Here is an 18,342-nt window from a genome sequence, read left to right as displayed (position 1 = left end):
CGTGGAGATACTTTGGGAAACTTAGCCAACCTGACAGAGCTGAAGTTACACAACAGTTATGTGGGTGTGATTTGCATGATTTCCCCAAGTCTCTGGCTGGGGGGAGTGGGGGGGGTGTGCTCATAAGGGGACCTTGGAGAAGTGAGCTCGGAAATAGAGAAAGTGGTATAAACAGCAGAGATGGATTATGAGATGCGTGGAGGACTGTGATTGTGGATAGTTTGAAACTGTCACGAGCAGGAGCTGTGAATCCCACACGCTGACCTGGGAGGGCAATCTGCACCACCTACGAGCTCTCTCTCTCTCTCTCTCTCTCTCTCTCATTGCTGAGTCGAGATATACTGTAGATTCACAAGTGCTCTCTAGAACCTATAAAGGTGGACCTATTGTGAGATTGCTGATCTATTTTCGGGGAGTGGCACCATCGTACCAGGAAGTATGAATACATTAATCAAGCAAATTAATATCACTCACTTTCAATTATAATATCATACATACACAATATCATTCCCACACGTTGGGAATGTCTGGTCTAAAGCTAAAGTACATGACCATATTATGAGCACTGGTTATATCATAAATGTGATCCAAGTGTGTTGTTCAATTCAATTCCATTTGATCTCTAGAACATGCTGTGAGTTGACAGTAAGTAGTTGCATGATTTCTTGTATTGTATGTATTTTTGCTACTTTTGCAGAACATTGTCATATGACAAAGTATTAAAATAGTGCATTCATTTAGGACAAACACTTAAAAGATTAATGTGGAGATAAATGTTTTCTGTCCAACAGTGACGAAATGTTGCTAGAATGATTCCCTTCAATATCAAGAACACAAATAGAATTGATTCAGCCACTGCGTGCGTGCGTGTGTAAGAGTGTGTTTCCAATAGTAAAGATGCTGTGTTGAATGTTTTAAATGGACCACAATGTAAACAAGCTTGTACTTTTAAACTGTATGTAAAAGACAGACTTGACTGTACTGTATGTGGGTCTCTTTGCCCTGACAGGAAACCATTATTGTGGAGCAGTTTTGCCTCTTTTCATACGATTTCTCGTATAATATATCTGTCCCTTAAGTCAAAGTGAATCTCATCTACCCACAACGCCTCAGGACATTAAACATCAATTGTGATATATGAATAGTTCAGTATATCTGTTCCACAAGCAAAAGTCTATAATATGACACTGTCACGGTTGTGTGTGAAACAGGATTGGATAAAGAAGCAGAGACAGGGTGTCTCTGGTTCCAATTGCACCTCTGAATGTATTATGGCGCAAGGCCTACAAGCACATGATGATGATTAGGGTCGAAACATTTGCGTCCAAAAACCTTTTTAATAAATGAGGCCACTGCAGTCTTAATTGGACCACTGAGGTTTATACATACCCACCGTTTATGTGTGTGTGTGTGTGTGTGTGTGTGTGTGTGTGTGTGTGTGTGTGTGTGTGTGTGTGTGTGTGTGTGTGTGTGTGTGTGTGTGTGTGTGTGTGTGTGTGTGTGTGAGCGTGCGTGCGTGCGTGCGTGCGTGCCAGGTGCAGGATATTCATACTGACATCCACATAAATGAGATTAGGCTCATTTAGACTAACGAGCAATAACACAAGTAGAACATCTCGGTTGTCAAAACAAGACAAAACAAAACATGGGAAAATAAATAAGCTCCAACATATCATAATGAGCATAAAATCGCCCCCACAAACTGATTGTAGCCCACCCATAATTCTACAGCAATATGTATTGTATTATACAGAACATGGAGTAGTTCCGAGCAGTAATGTAGTTCAAGGTTATTTGGTGTTTGCTGCTGTCAGGTTTGAGCGACAGCCTACATATAGTATTCTTCCTAATGAGGAGAGAAGCTTTTCTAACACACCAGGGGATGAGGCTGAACCAGAGGCCAGAACCTTAAAATAAAGCATGCCATTCTCAGCTAACTCATCATCATCCTCCTTCCCTCTTTATTGAAGCTTTTTCTCTCTCTCTCTCTCTCTCTCTCTCTCTCTCTCTCTCTCTCTCTCTCTCTCTCTCTCTCTCTCTCGTAGTTTTGTGCTCAGTCCTTCCATCATTCATCTCTAAATGAACCACTTACTGTAAGCTTTATGTATACTTCATTTTACGGAAATAGCCTTTACTTTAGCCAAGCTTTTAGATAGGCTATTTTAGCTACTATTTAAGATGTTGAAGGGACGCCAGCATTACAGTAATATGGATTAAAGGGTCTATGAATAGTGTGAGTAATTTCAAGGGTTGTCGGGTGATTCCTTTGTTTTCTCTGTTTGAAACACAAGATCTTGATAAATGCGTCATCTCCACCACATTGTGGTACATTTAGTGAAGGGTGAAGCATGCTGGGTATGTAATGTGTGAACAACAATCAGCATTTAATCTGCTTAGAGAAGCAGACTGTCTAACCCTAGCCTCGGTACCAGGCTTTCATTTTTGTTGGTGCAAAAATTGAAAGCCTGGAGGAACGCATTGGCCGCTCTGGTCTAAAAGTGTGAGTCAACCCTTCCGGGTGGGCGTCGCTCCAAATGATGTGACGTAGCGCTGCACTAGGGGGGAGAGGAGGGGCCGGGGGTGACGGACAGATCGATGAGATCCAATCAGGGCGTGCGCAAATCTGAGCCGCGACCCGCCCCTCTAGACCAGAAACCTAACACGTTAGCTCAGGCTAGTCTAACCCTAACCTTCAGATTGTGACACACTTCATAAGAACAATGTATTAATAGTGTTAATAGTGCATGTACGCTCCAGTAGAGCTGAAAAGGAAAACGTCTCTTCCTACTCAGACCCTTGAAAGAGAGTTATGAGTCTTTGATCTTGCCGCGACGTGATCACGTGGTTGTTCCTGTATCCCGAGTGCTTGATTGACACCCATTATGAGGATTCAAGCTTTGGAATTATACAGTAGTGTTTGGAACTATTGGCCTATGGCAACTTCTGCATTCTTCTTGTTCTTATTATCTCACGTCTAAGCACACCTAAACTAATTCCAAATCAACTGTAAATTGGATTTGGCAATAAATGATTGAATATTATATGAATATTCTTCATTTACAATGATAGTCTATGAGAGTGTCTTATCTAGCTGTAGCCTACACATTTTTTAACAATGCTGATTTGTAAGCTTTTTAGACTTTGTGCAACATTGCAATAAATAATAATAGACAGTCTATTATTACTATTATTATTATTATTATTATTATTATTATTAATTACCTGATTATGCAACTGGGGGGTAGGATGGAAGAGTGGTGATGGCTGTGATGAACAAGATGATGTTGATGATGTTGATGAAAGGTGGAGCCAGTAAATGACATCTAAAATTAAAATGTTGTTTACAAATTGAATCAGCAAACTTTTTGAACACTTTGGAATCCAAACATACTTAATATTCATTTGATAACAGACACCAGGGACAGAAAAAATCTGCAATGTGTTTGTACAGTATGATAGTGAGCACAAACAGAAACAGAATAACACACACACACACACACACACACACACACACACACACACACACACACACATACTGCACGCACGCACACACAGTACTGTATAGCAATCAGGCATGCATGTACACGTAGGCATTACAGCCGTATGTATACTGTATGTGTGTGTGTGCCACCTCTCACCTTCCAAGCAGGAGAAATTCTCCCACCAGGTTCCTGCGTCTCATTGCCATCAGTATGCCACGGGCGGTCATGCCCTCGCAGAAGCAGGCCACCACCCTGGCCTTGGGCAGATGACCACGCAGCTTCTCCAGCAGCTTGTCAAACCTCTTCTCCCCAGCGTTGCTGTAGATCTTGTCGGAGTGGGCAATGCAAATCCCTTCCTTTGCAGCCATGTCTTTGAATGCTTCCATACCACTCTCACCGTAATTCCCTGTTGGGAAAGAACATAATGTTTTCACAGCGTAGCTCTGTAGAAGATGAGCATTCTACAAATCTGTCTGCATGTTTTTGTGTGTGTGTGTGTGTGTGTGTGTGTGTGTGTGTGTATTTTAAAAAGACTTTTGAAAAACACATTTTTTGATATTACTTTCCCATTGATATTAATATTCTGTCCAAAAATCCCGCAAATCGTTACACAATATCTCTATAGTCATGTGTTCAAGATGGATGTGTTCCGGTATTTCATATTTCATCCTAATTGGCTAACATTGGCTTTAAAAGTTTGCAGGATTGGCCCGTTTTGAAACAAAAAGCCTCTAATCATGAACGCAGCGTGCAATGTACGTGACATCTTTCACAGACTTTCCTACTAGGCTGAGGAATATATCCCACCCTTTTCACATTGGCCTGTTATAGCGCCACAAACAGGTGGATTTTTGCAAAACACATTTTTGGAACAAAATGCCTCAAATCATCCAATTGCCATCAATGGTGTAAGAACAAATGGCACCCTTTTCACATTGGCCTATTATAGCGCCACCAGGAGGCCACAACCTGACCTGGCCTGGTGGAGCCTGTGCCCGAGGGGCACTTTTTCTACTTTTCACTGACACCCTTTTGTCAGAACATTTAATGTTGAATTTCTGTATGTACAGTGTAGTCATGTGTTTCATAGACATCTTCTAATGTATGCATGCATTTAAACACACACGCACGCACGTCTTCCTGGGGTCCGACACAGACAAACATTTAACATAGGCAATACTTACAATTGTTTACAAACACTAACTCAAAATAAAACATAGTAAAATAAAATATAAAATAAGAAAATAAAAAAAACATAGGAGAAATAAAAAACAAAGAAACATAGCAAAAAAAAATAACTTTCAACACATTATACATTTGAATTGTTCTTTTCCCAGGGTTACTGCAGTATGATTTACATAAGGTGTTCTTTTAACTTGATTTTAAAGATGAATTTTGTATTTGTATTGGTTATACACTTTGGTAGTGCATTCCAACCTATTACTGCTCTATAGATAATAGAAGATTTAAGAATATTTGTTCTTGGTTTAGGTGCCACCAAAACACCCAAACTGGCTTGTCTAGTCATATGATTATGTTTGTCTCTTACATGTGCTACCTGTTCAAAGAAATACTGTGGTTTTTTGTCCATTAATACATTTCTGAAAAACGTAAGAATACGTGAATGTAATCTATTCTCAACAGTAAGCCATGATAGATTTCTGTGCATTTCTGCAATGTGTGTCCTGTTGGAACACTGGAGAGCTAATCTGGCAGCTTTGTTTTGAGCTATTTGTAATTTATGTATGTCTGTTTTTGTAGCCGATGACCAGATGACTGGGCAATACTCAAGATGTGATAACACTAGAGCTTGAATTACTGCTTTCCTAGTGTTTAGTGTTATGTAGCTAGAACATTTCCTGGTTACGGCAATACTTCTTCCCATTTTAGTTACTATATTGTCAATTTGTTTAGTCCAATTAAGTTTAGGATCTAGTACCACTCCAAGTAATTTAGCCTCTGTTACCTGTTCTACTGGCTTCCCGGCAAGTGACAGGCTCAGTTGAGGATCACCCTCTAGCTTATGTCTAGATCCAAACACCATGCACTTGGTTTTAGCAATGTTCAATACTAATTTATTCTCATCAACCCAATCCGCTACTGCTTTTATTTCATACTTTAGTATATCATTTAATTCACCTACTGTAGATGCTGTACTGTACATTGTCGAGTCATCCGCGTACATTACTACATTAGATTTATTCAATACCAAAGGTAAGTCATTAGTAAATATCGAAAATAGGAGAGGCCCTAATGAGCTTCCCTGAGGAACCCCGCACTGCAGCTCCTTACTGTCAGAAAAGCTTCCGTTGAAATATACCCTCTGCTTTCTCTTTGACAGGTAGCTCCCCATCCAAGACAAAGCAACAGGGCCAAAACCATAGCATTCAAGCTTTCCTAATAACAAATCATGATCGATAACATCAAAAGCAGCACTGAAATCTAACAGTACCGTCCCCACAAGTCTCTTATCATCCATGTTCTTTAGCCAATCATCAGTCATTTGTGCCAGAGCAGTGCTTGTGGAGTGACCTTCTCTGTATGCATGTTGGCAGCTTGTTATCAGCTCATTACTTGCTAGATAGTCTTGAATCATATACAATCTTTTCTAGAATTTTACTCAGTACTGGAAGAAGACTTATCGGACGACTGTTTGGACCAGCAAATGCTGCTCTTTTATCCTTTGGCAGTGGAATGACCTTTGCTTCCTTCCAAATCTTGGGGCATACACCATACTCTAGGCATTTATTGAATATGTGACATAAGGGCTTTGAAATATATTTAGCTGCTATTCTAAGTAATTTGCAGTCAAGATTGTCTGTACCTGAAGGTTTGTCATCCGATAGATGTAACAGCATTTTTTCAATATTTCCCTCCACAACATGGTGAAATCCAAACATACACTCCTTTCCTCTCATTATACAATTTGTGATGTTGTTATTTGACCCATTGTTGCTTATTGTATTTGTACACATGTCATTCCTCAGTTTATCCACCTTGTTTATAAAGTAATTATTAAAATAATTGGCTATTTCATATGGCTTTGTGATAAATGACCCGTCTGTTTCTATAAAAGAGTTATACAAGTTTGGATTCCTCCCCATTATATTATTCAGCGTTTTCCACAGCATCTTTTTTATCATTTTTAGCATCATTAATTTTAAGCACAAAGTATTCCTTCTTTTTATTATTATTCAATTTTGTCACTGCATTTCTAAGTTTGCAGTAATGTTGCCTATCCAATAGTAACCCTAGGCCGTAGCGTAACGGTCTGGGCACCGGACTGGTAATCCAGTCGCAGTGTGCCGCGGGTTCGACTCCCGGACCCGACACGGCCTTTACTGCATGTCATCCCCCCATCTCTCTCCCGTTTCCTGTCAGCCTACTGTCTGTCCCTTCAAAAATCAATAAAAAGGCGTAAGCCGCAAAAAAATATCTTAAAAAAAAAAAAAAAATAGTAACCCTGATTTATCTGCAGCTCTTTTTGCATCATTACGGTTGGCCATTAATCTCCTCAATTCATAATCCAACCAGGGAGCATTTTTTGACCGTGCAGTCCATTTTTTCATTGGAGCATGTTTATCAGCAATCTCCAAAAACATTTTCATGAAATCACTTAGCGCTTTTTCTGGATTTTCATTATTGCACATATCGGACCAGCTTACACTACTTATTTCTCCCTCAAATGATGCCTCATTAAACATTTTATAGACAGGTAGATGAAACATGTGCATGAGGTAGCCATATTTACTGTTTCAATATAGAGTACTGTACACAACAAAAACACGGCGGTGCAGTGTGAACATACTCAGAAGCTGTGTGTTCCCATTATTACTGTACATGATCTGTCAGGGGTAGTCTCCCCCTTCTCTACAAAATCAGGTCACCTCATTTCTGTTGCTATGCAAATCTGTTCTGTCTCGCTGTGGGAGCGTGATGGGGGTGTGAGGCTCAGACTCATCAAGATAACAAGCTGTACTTCTAGAACATGCATAGTAAAAAAATATCCATGTTAAAGCTGCAATCCGTGAGATCTTTGTCCATCAAAGGAGTTAAACTAATGTCTCCTGCACGGGTGACAAAAGTCCTACCACTGAACTAAAACAGAAAAGCTGCTTGTTTAAGGGAGATACTGTGCTTTGGGCTTCAGGCTATAGCACTTGTCAACCAGTAGGTGGTCCTACTTGACCACAGGGTCAAACTATCTCAATGGAAGAGCACGGAGGCTACCTGTATTAACATACTCTAGTACCATACAGATTGGTCAAAATATGTTTTATTCACAATTTCCGGATTGCAGATTTTTATCTGCATTTGTAAATGGTGCATTCTTTAATGGCTTGTTCAAAAACGTTTACAAATTTGAAATTATTTTTTAATAAAATGTTTGAGGGAATGGTGTGCGAAGTGGTGACAGCTTAGCTAACCTTCTCCGCCATCACGCACGCACACACACACACACACACACACACACACAGCCAGGGGGGGGGGGGGGGTAATGGAACAGGGAACCTTCCGATTTCCAAGCTGCTTCTCCACATTCTGATTGTCTGCCGCCCAGCATTTATACAAATGTATTAACCAAATGGGCCTGTAAAGACATTTGTACACTCAGAGTTGCATTAACACATAGTGTGTGGGGCCTGGCTGGTTGTAGGGATTATTACCCACTTAACCACAGAAAGATTGTAGATATTTTAGAAAAGTCTATTTTACAAAATTAATGAATGTATGTTTTCGTGTCATACGATGGCATCTTTTTTGGCATGCGGTCCAAAGACTTTTTTTTTTTTTTTTTACTGTATTTATATAAACGTGGAGGTTGAGAGAGAGAGTGCACTCACACAGCAGTGCCCTGCTTCCCATTCATACAGTTACACACATCCCCATCTGGGAGCTGCTCTCTAGCCTGTCAGCTCGCTGAGCAGCGGAGCTCTTCTAATAGTAGCTGGAATGGTTGCAGAGGGAGAGAGAGTGTTGCTTGGTTGAATGGTTGCAGAGGGAGAGAGTGTTGCTTGGTTGAAAGGTTGCAGAGGGAGAGAGTGTTGCTTGGTTGAATGGTTGCAGAGGCAGAGAGAGTGTTGCTTGGTTGAAAGGTTGCAGAGGGAGAGAGTGTTGCTTGGTTGAATGGTTGCAGAGGGAGAGAGAGTGTTGCTTGGTTGAATGGTTGCAGAGGGAGAGAGTGTTGCTTGGTTGAATGGTTGCAGAGGGAGAGAGTGTTGCTTGGTTGAATGGTTGCAGAGGCAGAGAGTGTTGCTTGGTTGAATGGTTGCAGAGGGAGAGAGTGTTGCTTGGTTGAATGGTTGCAGAGGGAGAGAGTGTTGCTTGGTTGAATGGTTGCAGAGGGAGAGAGAGTGTTGCTTGGTTGAATGGTTGCAGAGGCAGAGAGTGTTGCTTGGTTGAATGGTTGCAGAGGGAGAGTGTTGCTTGGTTGAATGGTTGCAGAGGGAGAGAGTGTTGCTTGGTTGAATGGTTGCAGAGGGAGAGAGAGTGTTGCTTGGTTGAATGGTTGCAGAGGCAGAGAGTGTTGCTTGGTTGAATGGTTGCAGAGGGAGAGAGAGTGTTGCTTGGCTCACATTCCTGCAGGCAGTCGGTCACACACGTAGTGGTGGAAGAAGTACTCGAGATTAGTATTAGCAATACCACCAGTTACAAGTAAAAGGCCTATATTGAAACGTTTACTTGCGTGAAAGCACAAAGGAAAAGCCTTCCAAATCTTTTTAAGAAATTGTAAAACTTTTTATTTTATTTCTGATCTACAAGCTCACAACGAATGGTGATGGGACATTTTAAAATAGACATATATCAAAGTATAAAAGTATGAAATAGGGCTTCATTGGATAATGTACTGTATGCTAATACTAATATAAACCTAGTAAGTTTTTCAGTTTTAAAATGAACTGTAGAACAGTAAAAAGTACAATATGTGTCACTGAGATGTAGTGGAGTAGAGTAGTCTAAAGTATTGAAAAATAGACATACTCAAGTCAAGTAAAAGGACCTCAAAATTGTACTTAAGTGCAGTATTTGAATTAATGTACTTGGTTACTTTCCACCGCTGTCTAATAGTAACTAAACTTGCAGGAATGGTCGCTGAGGGAGGGGAGTGTGTTGCATAGCTCAGAGTCCTGCAGGCAACCAGTAACCTGTAGTACTTCACACAGACGCCCACCAATCAACCAGTAACCTGTAGTACTTCACACAGACGCCCACCAATCAACACTGTAGTGAAGGTCAGAGAGAGCGACCCTTCGCATGATGAGTTTCACGTGATTGATTGATTGATTGAAATATTTATTAACAGTTTGTAGAATTTACAGTACATTTTAAGCACAAACTCAATACAAAGACTGTTAACTGTGAGTGGACGACCCAATTAAGCATTACACTTGTTTACAACAGGGTCCACATTGTTCAATTCATCAAAACATTTAGAGACATACAAATAGACACTTCTATGTAGCTAAAGAACAGAACAGGAATTCATCATATAGGAAGCAAAAAGGGAAAAGATACAGGGATACAGGGTTTAGAGAGGTAAAGAGAGCTTGCCATGCAAAAGTCCTGAGTCCGGTTGTTGAGTGTATGTGTGTGCGTGTGTGCGTGCGTGCGTGCGTGCGTCTGTGAAATGCATGTAGTGAAAGAGTTCATAAGAATCATCCTAGTTTGTGTATAATATTGCTTTTTCAACATTTCGATCCAAGATCCAGGATAGTGACGTTGAAGCAGCAATAAACTGTGTTGCGGATTCTATTCTCTTCCTGTTACATTGCCATTTGTCCAGCACCTGGGAGAGAGTGGATGTGCATGCAATACCGCCTTTGTTAACTTAACGTGGAGTCATAAGCCCATTTGGTTCCAATTGAGTGCTACAAATGGATAAATTAACACTTATATGACTTTTATATGCGAGAGGTTGAGCTGCTCTCTCTGTCTGTCTACCATCATGCATTGCGCTGAAAGAAACATTACATAGTGCTGTCACTGCTGTGTCAGTGACCAATGATTGTACCCTACCTTTCACGAAGCATTGTGGGGTACAATGACTCCACTATGGATTTTCTGGTGTACAAATGGAACCAAATGGAATTACGGGACCATTTGGTTGCATCTGTACACTCTGATTGAGTTACAGACATGCAAGGGTCCATTTGGAACCCCTTCAACTTCTTCAAGGAACCCTAAGGGTCCCTAATTCTCACTATACAGGTATATTCAGGCAGCGCTACAAAATGACAACCTCACTTTAGTCTTAGTGCATAGTGCGAGTGATTTCTGACACATCCAAAGAGAGAGAGATGGAGAGAGAGACAGTACAGTATGTACAGCAACGTGTGAGGACAGGGGCCAATGTTAGCTCATGTTCTCCCCCAGGGTAGCACAGTAGCAGTGGGTGGAAGCATGGCCTTCCAACCTGGAGCCAGATGGGCATCCCACTCATAGTGATGAATCAGCTCCATGTCAATAACAGGTCAAAATCACTCCCCATAATACTCCATAGCAGTATGGCGGTGCATGCACTATTTCCCACATCAAAAGGAATGGATTATTAAAAGACCATCCACTGAAGCCAACACTTGAAATGGATACACATTGAAATCCATGGAGAGGTTTGTGAAGCAAGTATGTGTGGTCTTACCCTCTGTGTGTATCGCAGAAACATAGCTCCAGTTGTATCTCTTGACAATGTCCACCATCGCTCTGGCCTGCTGTGAGTCTGATGGTACCACTCTCATAAAGTACTTAAACAGGCTCTGTAGTGAAAAGAATAGCTTTGAGTAGGAAGACATTAATCAGTCTGCATTATGTATCTACTATCTAGCTATGTAATGACTGGTTCCACAGCCACTGGCAGGCACTCTGCTCAACTGCACTATATGAGCCCACAAGATGAATTGAATGTCCTTGTCCACTCTTAAAAGGATTCATGCAAGTGAGGGTAACTACCCTCAGATACACACACGCACGCACGCACGCACACACACATTTATCTATCTATCTACACTATATTCAGTATACAGTAACTGGCTAGAAACAATTCCGTTCTACAAATGCATTGTAGAACCAATGCAACATATTTAGTGTGGTCCTTCATATCGGGATGGCTCATCATGATTGGTTTTCAATGCAGTAGAACCCTACATTGAATTTAATCAATATGTCTGTCACCAGACAGACAGACGGAGACGTCCAACACGTCTGGTGCCAGTTGTGTCTGGATCCATATGGCTCATGTTCAACTAATAATAGACTATGGTGGAGGATGCTTATGCACACCACAGACCTTAAAGCGGTGCCGGCCGACGGGAGAATAAACTGAAGAGGGAATCTTAAAAAAACAAGAAAGTGGCCGCACACGCCGATAGCCAAAGTGCCAATATATTATTAGGACACAACAGAGTAAGACAAGAGTCCAACGTTTCGGGCGGTTAAGCACTTCATCGGAGAAAGGATTCCCTGATGAAGGCTTAACCGCCGAAACGTTTGTTTTTTCAAGATTCCCCCTTCAACTGAATAATAGAAACAGGTAGTGTACGCAGTGTTTTCCAACCTTTTTTGTCACAGGGAACACTTTTCATAGCCTAAAAATATCGGGGCACACCTAGATATACGGTGTCCTATAACAAAATACATACATAAATGGATGCACCTGGGACGTATCCTCAGTGATGTATCCCAAGCTCATCGGGGTTTCGGGTCTCGCAACATCATACCCCTCACTCAGGTGACCCAGCCGGGGTGATCAAGTCCCGACTTACGTCCCAGTAGCTACCCTCGATAAGTCCCATTAGGGAAAAACCAGGGCCACACAATCCGTTCCTCCTGAACTACTCTGCCGGGACTGGGAGGTACCATTCTGGCACATGGAAGGACTAGGCTCTGTGGGTTGACACCTGTCCGGGCCCCTCCTACGTCTCACCAGGTCCACTCCTGCTCTCACCAGGTCAGGCCCTGTGCGTTGCACCAGACTCCCAGCACCAGGCACTTTATTCAGGAGTGGTGGATTCTCGAGCCGCAACGGTTCCGCAGGCTCCACCTTGCCCTTGGTGGTGCCTATCTATATACATACATTATGTTCATTATGTTTGTTCACTGAATTCTGTCGGTATTTTTTATTTTTTATTTTTATCTATTACATTGTTGTTGTTTTTATATTGTATATGAATATGCTTTCCTGTGAATTTGTTGTGCAGCACTTTGTGACTTTGTCCAGAAAAGTGCTATATAAATAAAGTTATTATTATTATTATTATTATGTATAGTGTATATATATATATATATACATACAGTGTTGGGATTAATAAAGTGACAACTTTTACAATATCTCCATTACCATTATCATATATCTATATGCAGCCCAGTAGCTATAATATTGCTTTCGGGGGAGAGTTAGTGTGCCGCCTGATTTGACAGAAAGTAACACTATAATTTAGCTATTGCTTCCGGGGGGGGATAGTGTTAATTTCGGTCAAAATTAGGCGGAGCACCTGGACACATCAAACGGCACACCAAAGCTCCGCGACACACAGGTTGGGAAACACTGGTGTACACTACAGTACCTTGTCACTGAGGTCAACTGAATAATAGAAACAGGTAGTGTACAGTACCTTGTCACTGAGGTCAACTGAATAATAGAAACAGGTAGTGTACAGTACCTTGTCACTGAGGTCAACTGAATAATAGAAACAGGTAGTGTACAGTACCTTGTCACTGAGGTCAACTGAATAATAGAAACAGGTAGTGTACACTGTACAGTACCTTGTCACTGAGGTCAACTGAATAATAGAAACAGGTAGTGTACAGTACCTTGTCACTGAGGTCAACTGAATAATAGAAACAGGTAGTGTACAGTACCTTGTCACTGAGGTCAACTGAATAATAGAAACAGGTAGTGTACAGTACCTTGTCACTGAGGTCCATGCTGGTGGCAGAGTAGGCGATCTGTGGGATGTTGAAGAGCTGGAGGAGGTTTTGGACCTGGATGGCCACAGAGCTGGAGCCTGGGCCGATCAGTCCCACGATGGGCTTCTTTACCGGAAGGCTCATGTGCCCTTCCTCCTCCTCCTCCTCTGCTGTACACCTGTCCAGTGGTGGAAAAAGTACTCAAATGTTTTACTTAAGTAAAAGTGTAAATACTGCAATGTATAGATGTACTCCGTTACTAGTAGAAGTCCTGTATTAAAAATGTACTCAAGTAAAAGTACAAAAGTATCGGCATCAAAATGTACTTAAAGTACCAAAAGTAGAAAGTAATCATTATGCAGAATGTCTCATTTAAAGTTTTCAAATGTTTAAACATCTTTTGAAAATAGCAGATCTACAAGCTCACAATGCAAAGTATTGGTCATACCAAAGACTCAGAAAGAATTGGATTGGGGGTAAGTCCCTGCGACATACTAGCGTCAGGTCCAGGGGGTGTACTTGTACATCAAGCTGACTCACGCTACAGAAACAGGAGATAGGCTCCTGCCCTATGGGCCTCATGGCTCATGGCTCATGTCTCATGGCCTCATGGCCTCATGGCTCGGCAAGGCTTACTTTACCTGCCCATGTTCTCCTCTTCATTGTTGGCCACCAGTGTGTCCCGGATGAACTCGATGCTCTGCTCCAATGCCACAGCAGAGTGCCAACAGGAATCCCTTGGTCACCAAGAGACAAATACATATTTCAGTCAGGACAAAATGACAGGTGGTAGCTGGGGTGGAGGAAGGTGAGCAGCAAAGGTTTAAGCAGACAGCAGCACAGCAGTGTCAGTATGCAGCAGCAAGCAAGCAGGATGAGCAGTGCAATCTTCCAGTTTAAATAGCCGGTATGAAGATGTCACAGACATTGCACTGCGATGCTCATTTGTGTCATGCGCTCCATCAAAGTACCATGGGATTTATGTCAGAATCATTTTTGTAGGTTTCCCATACCGCTAAATTCTAGGAAAAATACAATTTTGTACATTTAAAAAAAGAAGCTCGTAGAGACCACTAAACTAAAAACTGTGAGTTTCAGTGATCGTTACTTTGTAATGTGACATTACAGCATTAGTAAATTACTCTTTCAATCGGTTTATAAAACTACACGTGTTTTGAGGAAAAAGTGACTGAAGACCATAATCCATGTATCATATTGTTAGCGAGTGAATGTACAGTATAGTACTTTATAACGTAAACGCATGTATATGTATCGCAGAGAGTGGACCACCCACTCTCCATAATTCCGAGTGGTTGCTGACCTGATCTCACAGCCGAGGGTAATGTTGGGCAGGATGCTGGGGTCAGCGTTTATTCGATCCAGAGTGTGCAGCATGGCCTCCACTCTCTGGATGCCATACTGCTCACGCACCGAGCCACACTTACGTTCATGTACCTGAACATGTCAAATCACACAAGAAGATAGTGTCATGCACATATGGATGTCACGCACGCACGCATGCACGCGCACGCGCACGCACACACACACACACACACACACGCACACACACACACACACACACACACACACACACACACTCTCAGTTATGTTCTTTTTCATTTAAACCACCAACTACAGCATGACTGATGCTGCTGTCTATGTGTCCCATGACTCCTATGTCGGAGCTCTATGGATATTGATGATGATTGATGTTAAGTGCTGTCCATTGAGCAGAGACAGATAAAGAAAGACAAGAGGCAATGGTTTGACAACATTCTTACAGGAGGAGAGGTATTTGAAGATATTCTGTAACAAGTAAGACGCGCAAACGCGGGAAGCGAACGCAGCTCGTGTGTGTGTGGTTGTGTGTGGTTGTGTGTGTGTGTGTGTGTGTGTGTGTGTGTGTGTGTGTGTGCTACAGCTGCGCCCTGTGTGTGTGTGTGTGTGTGTGTGTGTGTGTGCTACAGCTGCGCCCTCTGGTGGCGGGTGGGTGGTGTCACAGCGGGACAGACACACAGACATGAGCAGCAGGGTCTCATAGTAAGTGGCTCACTGCGTTCGCAATAAAGTGTAGGCTACTGCTAATTGCGAACGCAGTGAGCCACTTACTATGACAGCAAGGGCTGAATGTCTGTGTGTCTGTCCCGCTGTTACACCACCCGCCCGCCACCAGAGGGCGCAGCTGTAGCACACACACACACACACACACACACACACACAGGGCGCAGCTGTAGCACACACACACACACACACAACCACACACACACGAGCTGCGTTCGCTTCCCGCGTTTGCGCGTCTTACTTGTTGAAAGAAATGCATCTATTTTCATCTGCCTATATCTATCGACCCCTCTCTCCATACCACTCGTCTTTGTGTTAAGAAATCCTGCGCTTGCCCAATGCAACATATTGATAATCTGGCCCAGATCCTTGTTTATTTTTTGAACCTCAATGCCAAGTCCCTAAAATATGTCATATATCTTGAGGATACGAATGTTGGAATTTCACATTTGATAGATTTTTTATGTAATCAGTGTGCGCTCATTGTGAACTCATCTACAGTAGCTGCATCTTAATCCCAATGTCTGAATTGTAAGGAAAAGGTGATAAGAAGGGGCCTGCTCACTCCTCATGCATTGAAGAAAGCATGAGCTCAGTTCGGGGCTCTTCCCATGTTGGCATGTAGCTCCCAGGATTACAGCTTAGGGCAGGCAATTGGCACCAGGTGAAAAATCATGGGATACATTATTTTTAAATAAATAAATAGTAAGGAAATGTCTACTCTACGCCATCACTGCACCTGAGTTAAGACCAACAAAGCTGGTCTAGGTGCAAAGCGTAGGGGCGGCAGTGGCTCAGGGGTAGAGTGGCCGGTAGTCGAACGGCTGGATGGGAAAACTGGGAGGTTCCCATTCCCAGTCCGATGCCGGGCTCCCCCAGAGTTAGTGTCGAAGTGTCCTTGAGCAAGACTCTGAACCCCTAATTGCTGCAATAAACCCTGCCTTGCATGGTTTCCTTCGCCATCGTTGTGTGAATGTATTTGCGCCTGTGTAAAGCGCTATATACTGTAAATGAATGATTTACCATTTTAAAGCGCAAAGTCTGTTTGATGGGCACTAAATACTGTAGGTGCCAGATCATTTAGAATTTAGACCACATGGGCGCTGTCTGCTAAATTGAAAATAGCAATAACAGTAATAGCAATAACCTATTGTGCCCAGCTGAAGATTGGGCCCTGATGGCACTTTCTCTCACTCACACATGGACTCCCTTGTGCTTCTTCTTCTCTCTCTCACACACACACACACACACACACACACACACACACACACACAGACAGTACCTTATCAGCCGGAGGCTGGTGGTGGACAGAGAACAATGCCCCGATGATGATGTCACCTGGGATGTGTAATACTCTCCTCTCATTAGTCTGGGCTGCGTTCAGCCAGGTGAGGTCAGCTCCTAACAGCAGACACACTGCCAGCAGTCTCACACACAGTCCTCCTCTCTTCATCCTCCCATTCCACCTCATGGCTGCTCCCATGCGGCCTCTGTCTCAGGGCTGCAGCTTAGATGTCTGATCTCTGTGTGGCATGGTGCTTTCACTGTCGGAACAAAGGCTTATCCTCCTGGGGAACACAAAGTTGTAGACTTTGACATTTTATTCGAAAGACAGGGTGGACTTTTTGGAAGCTCAACTAATATTATTTGGACTGAAAGACATGTTGCGTAATTGCCCTTGACATGAAGAATGAGAATCAGAATCATTTGATGGCCATGTACTGTGCATAGTAGGTATGAGAGAGCACGAGAATATTCCATCAAACATATGACATTTGCTGTAAGATTTTGCATTTCAGTCATGCCTGTAAATTACACAAAATTGGCAGATGTATCACAAGCATAATAAGCTTTATATAGGCTACAAAGGTGCAGCATACAGGGAAAGATTTATTAAAATGTTCTACAAGTAGCCTACCATACTGTTTTCAATCATCATCATTTAGTCAGATAATTGTGACACAGAAATAATACTATAGCCTACGCCCACACTACAACAAGTAACCGCTACTGTTATGAAGAAGCAACACCATACTTGACGACCATAATAGTAGAGCCCGCTGCGTACGTTGTCCACGGTGCTGAAATGTTTGCAAAGTAAACAAGCACACCACGCCGTGGCAATGGGAAGTTGCACTGATTGACGTGTCAAAGTGGTGTAGTGGACTCTTAAATTGTCCAGTCCGAAAGAAATAATAAGCGCAATACCCGGTTCCTAAAAGCTGTAGAAGCTGTATCATCTAACATAATGCAGCCTTAATTGCCAGCCTATCGATTATTTTGGTTAAGAGTCAGACTGATTAAAAACACACACAGTAGATCACTTTAAACCAATTACCTCTCTTTGAGTTGCGTTGCAAATGCAGGTCGCTTTGAAACCATTTCGGTCACAGAAAGTGAAGCAATATCAAAGGCATACAGGTTTAGGTTCCATCTCCATTCTCCACCAGCAGCAGAAAAAGCAAGTCGGTGTTTGGCATTGATGATCTGTCTCGACTCGCTCTGAACGCCCCTCCCTCCTCCAAAACACGAGCCAGAAGAGAGTTGAACTACAGTAGGCCTACGCGTAGCCTATAAACGGTTGAACTTCGATACAACAATAATAATAATAATAATAATCCTTAAATGGTTGAATATATAACATTGCCTAGCTCGATCTGGTCCATAGCAGCTAATGCGTTGCGCATTAGAGCTTTGATTTGATTGATTGATTGAAATATTTATTAACAGTTTTCAGAATTACAGTACATTTCAAGCACAAACTCAATACACACTGTTAACTGTGAGTGGACGACCCAATTAAGCATTACACTTAATTGTTTACAAGAGGGTCCACCATCAAAACATTTAGAGACGTACAAATACACTTCTATAGCCTATAGTTAAAGAACAGAAC

At 42.2% G+C, this 18,342-nt stretch overlaps 1 protein-coding gene across 1 annotated transcript in view; it reads right to left on the bottom strand.

The window, feature by feature from the left end:
- grm5a (glutamate receptor, metabotropic 5a) overlaps window positions 1–16,860 on the bottom strand; it is a gene marked incomplete at both ends in the record, with an annotated part of 41,714 nt that extends 24,854 nt beyond the window's left edge. Inside the window, 6 exons of the mRNA XM_083793733.1 lie at window positions 3,639–3,888; window positions 11,122–11,236; window positions 13,386–13,563; window positions 14,027–14,122; window positions 14,707–14,840; window positions 16,729–16,860. Of these exons, the coding sequence (XP_083649859.1) occupies window positions 3,639–3,888; window positions 11,122–11,236; window positions 13,386–13,563; window positions 14,027–14,122; window positions 14,707–14,840; window positions 16,729–16,860 (905 nt within the window). The remainder of the gene's footprint in view (window positions 1–3,638; window positions 3,889–11,121; window positions 11,237–13,385; window positions 13,564–14,026; window positions 14,123–14,706; window positions 14,841–16,728) is intronic.
- Window positions 16,861–18,342: the final 1,482 nt, after the last annotated feature.

This window comes from Protomyctophum parallelum (genome assembly GCF_964188405.1).
Source record: "Protomyctophum parallelum genome assembly, chromosome: 1".
NCBI lineage: Eukaryota > Metazoa > Chordata > Actinopteri > Myctophiformes > Myctophidae > Protomyctophum > Protomyctophum parallelum.
The sequence above is the reverse complement of the archived record's forward strand: the minus strand, read 5'-3'. Positions and strand labels throughout refer to the sequence as shown.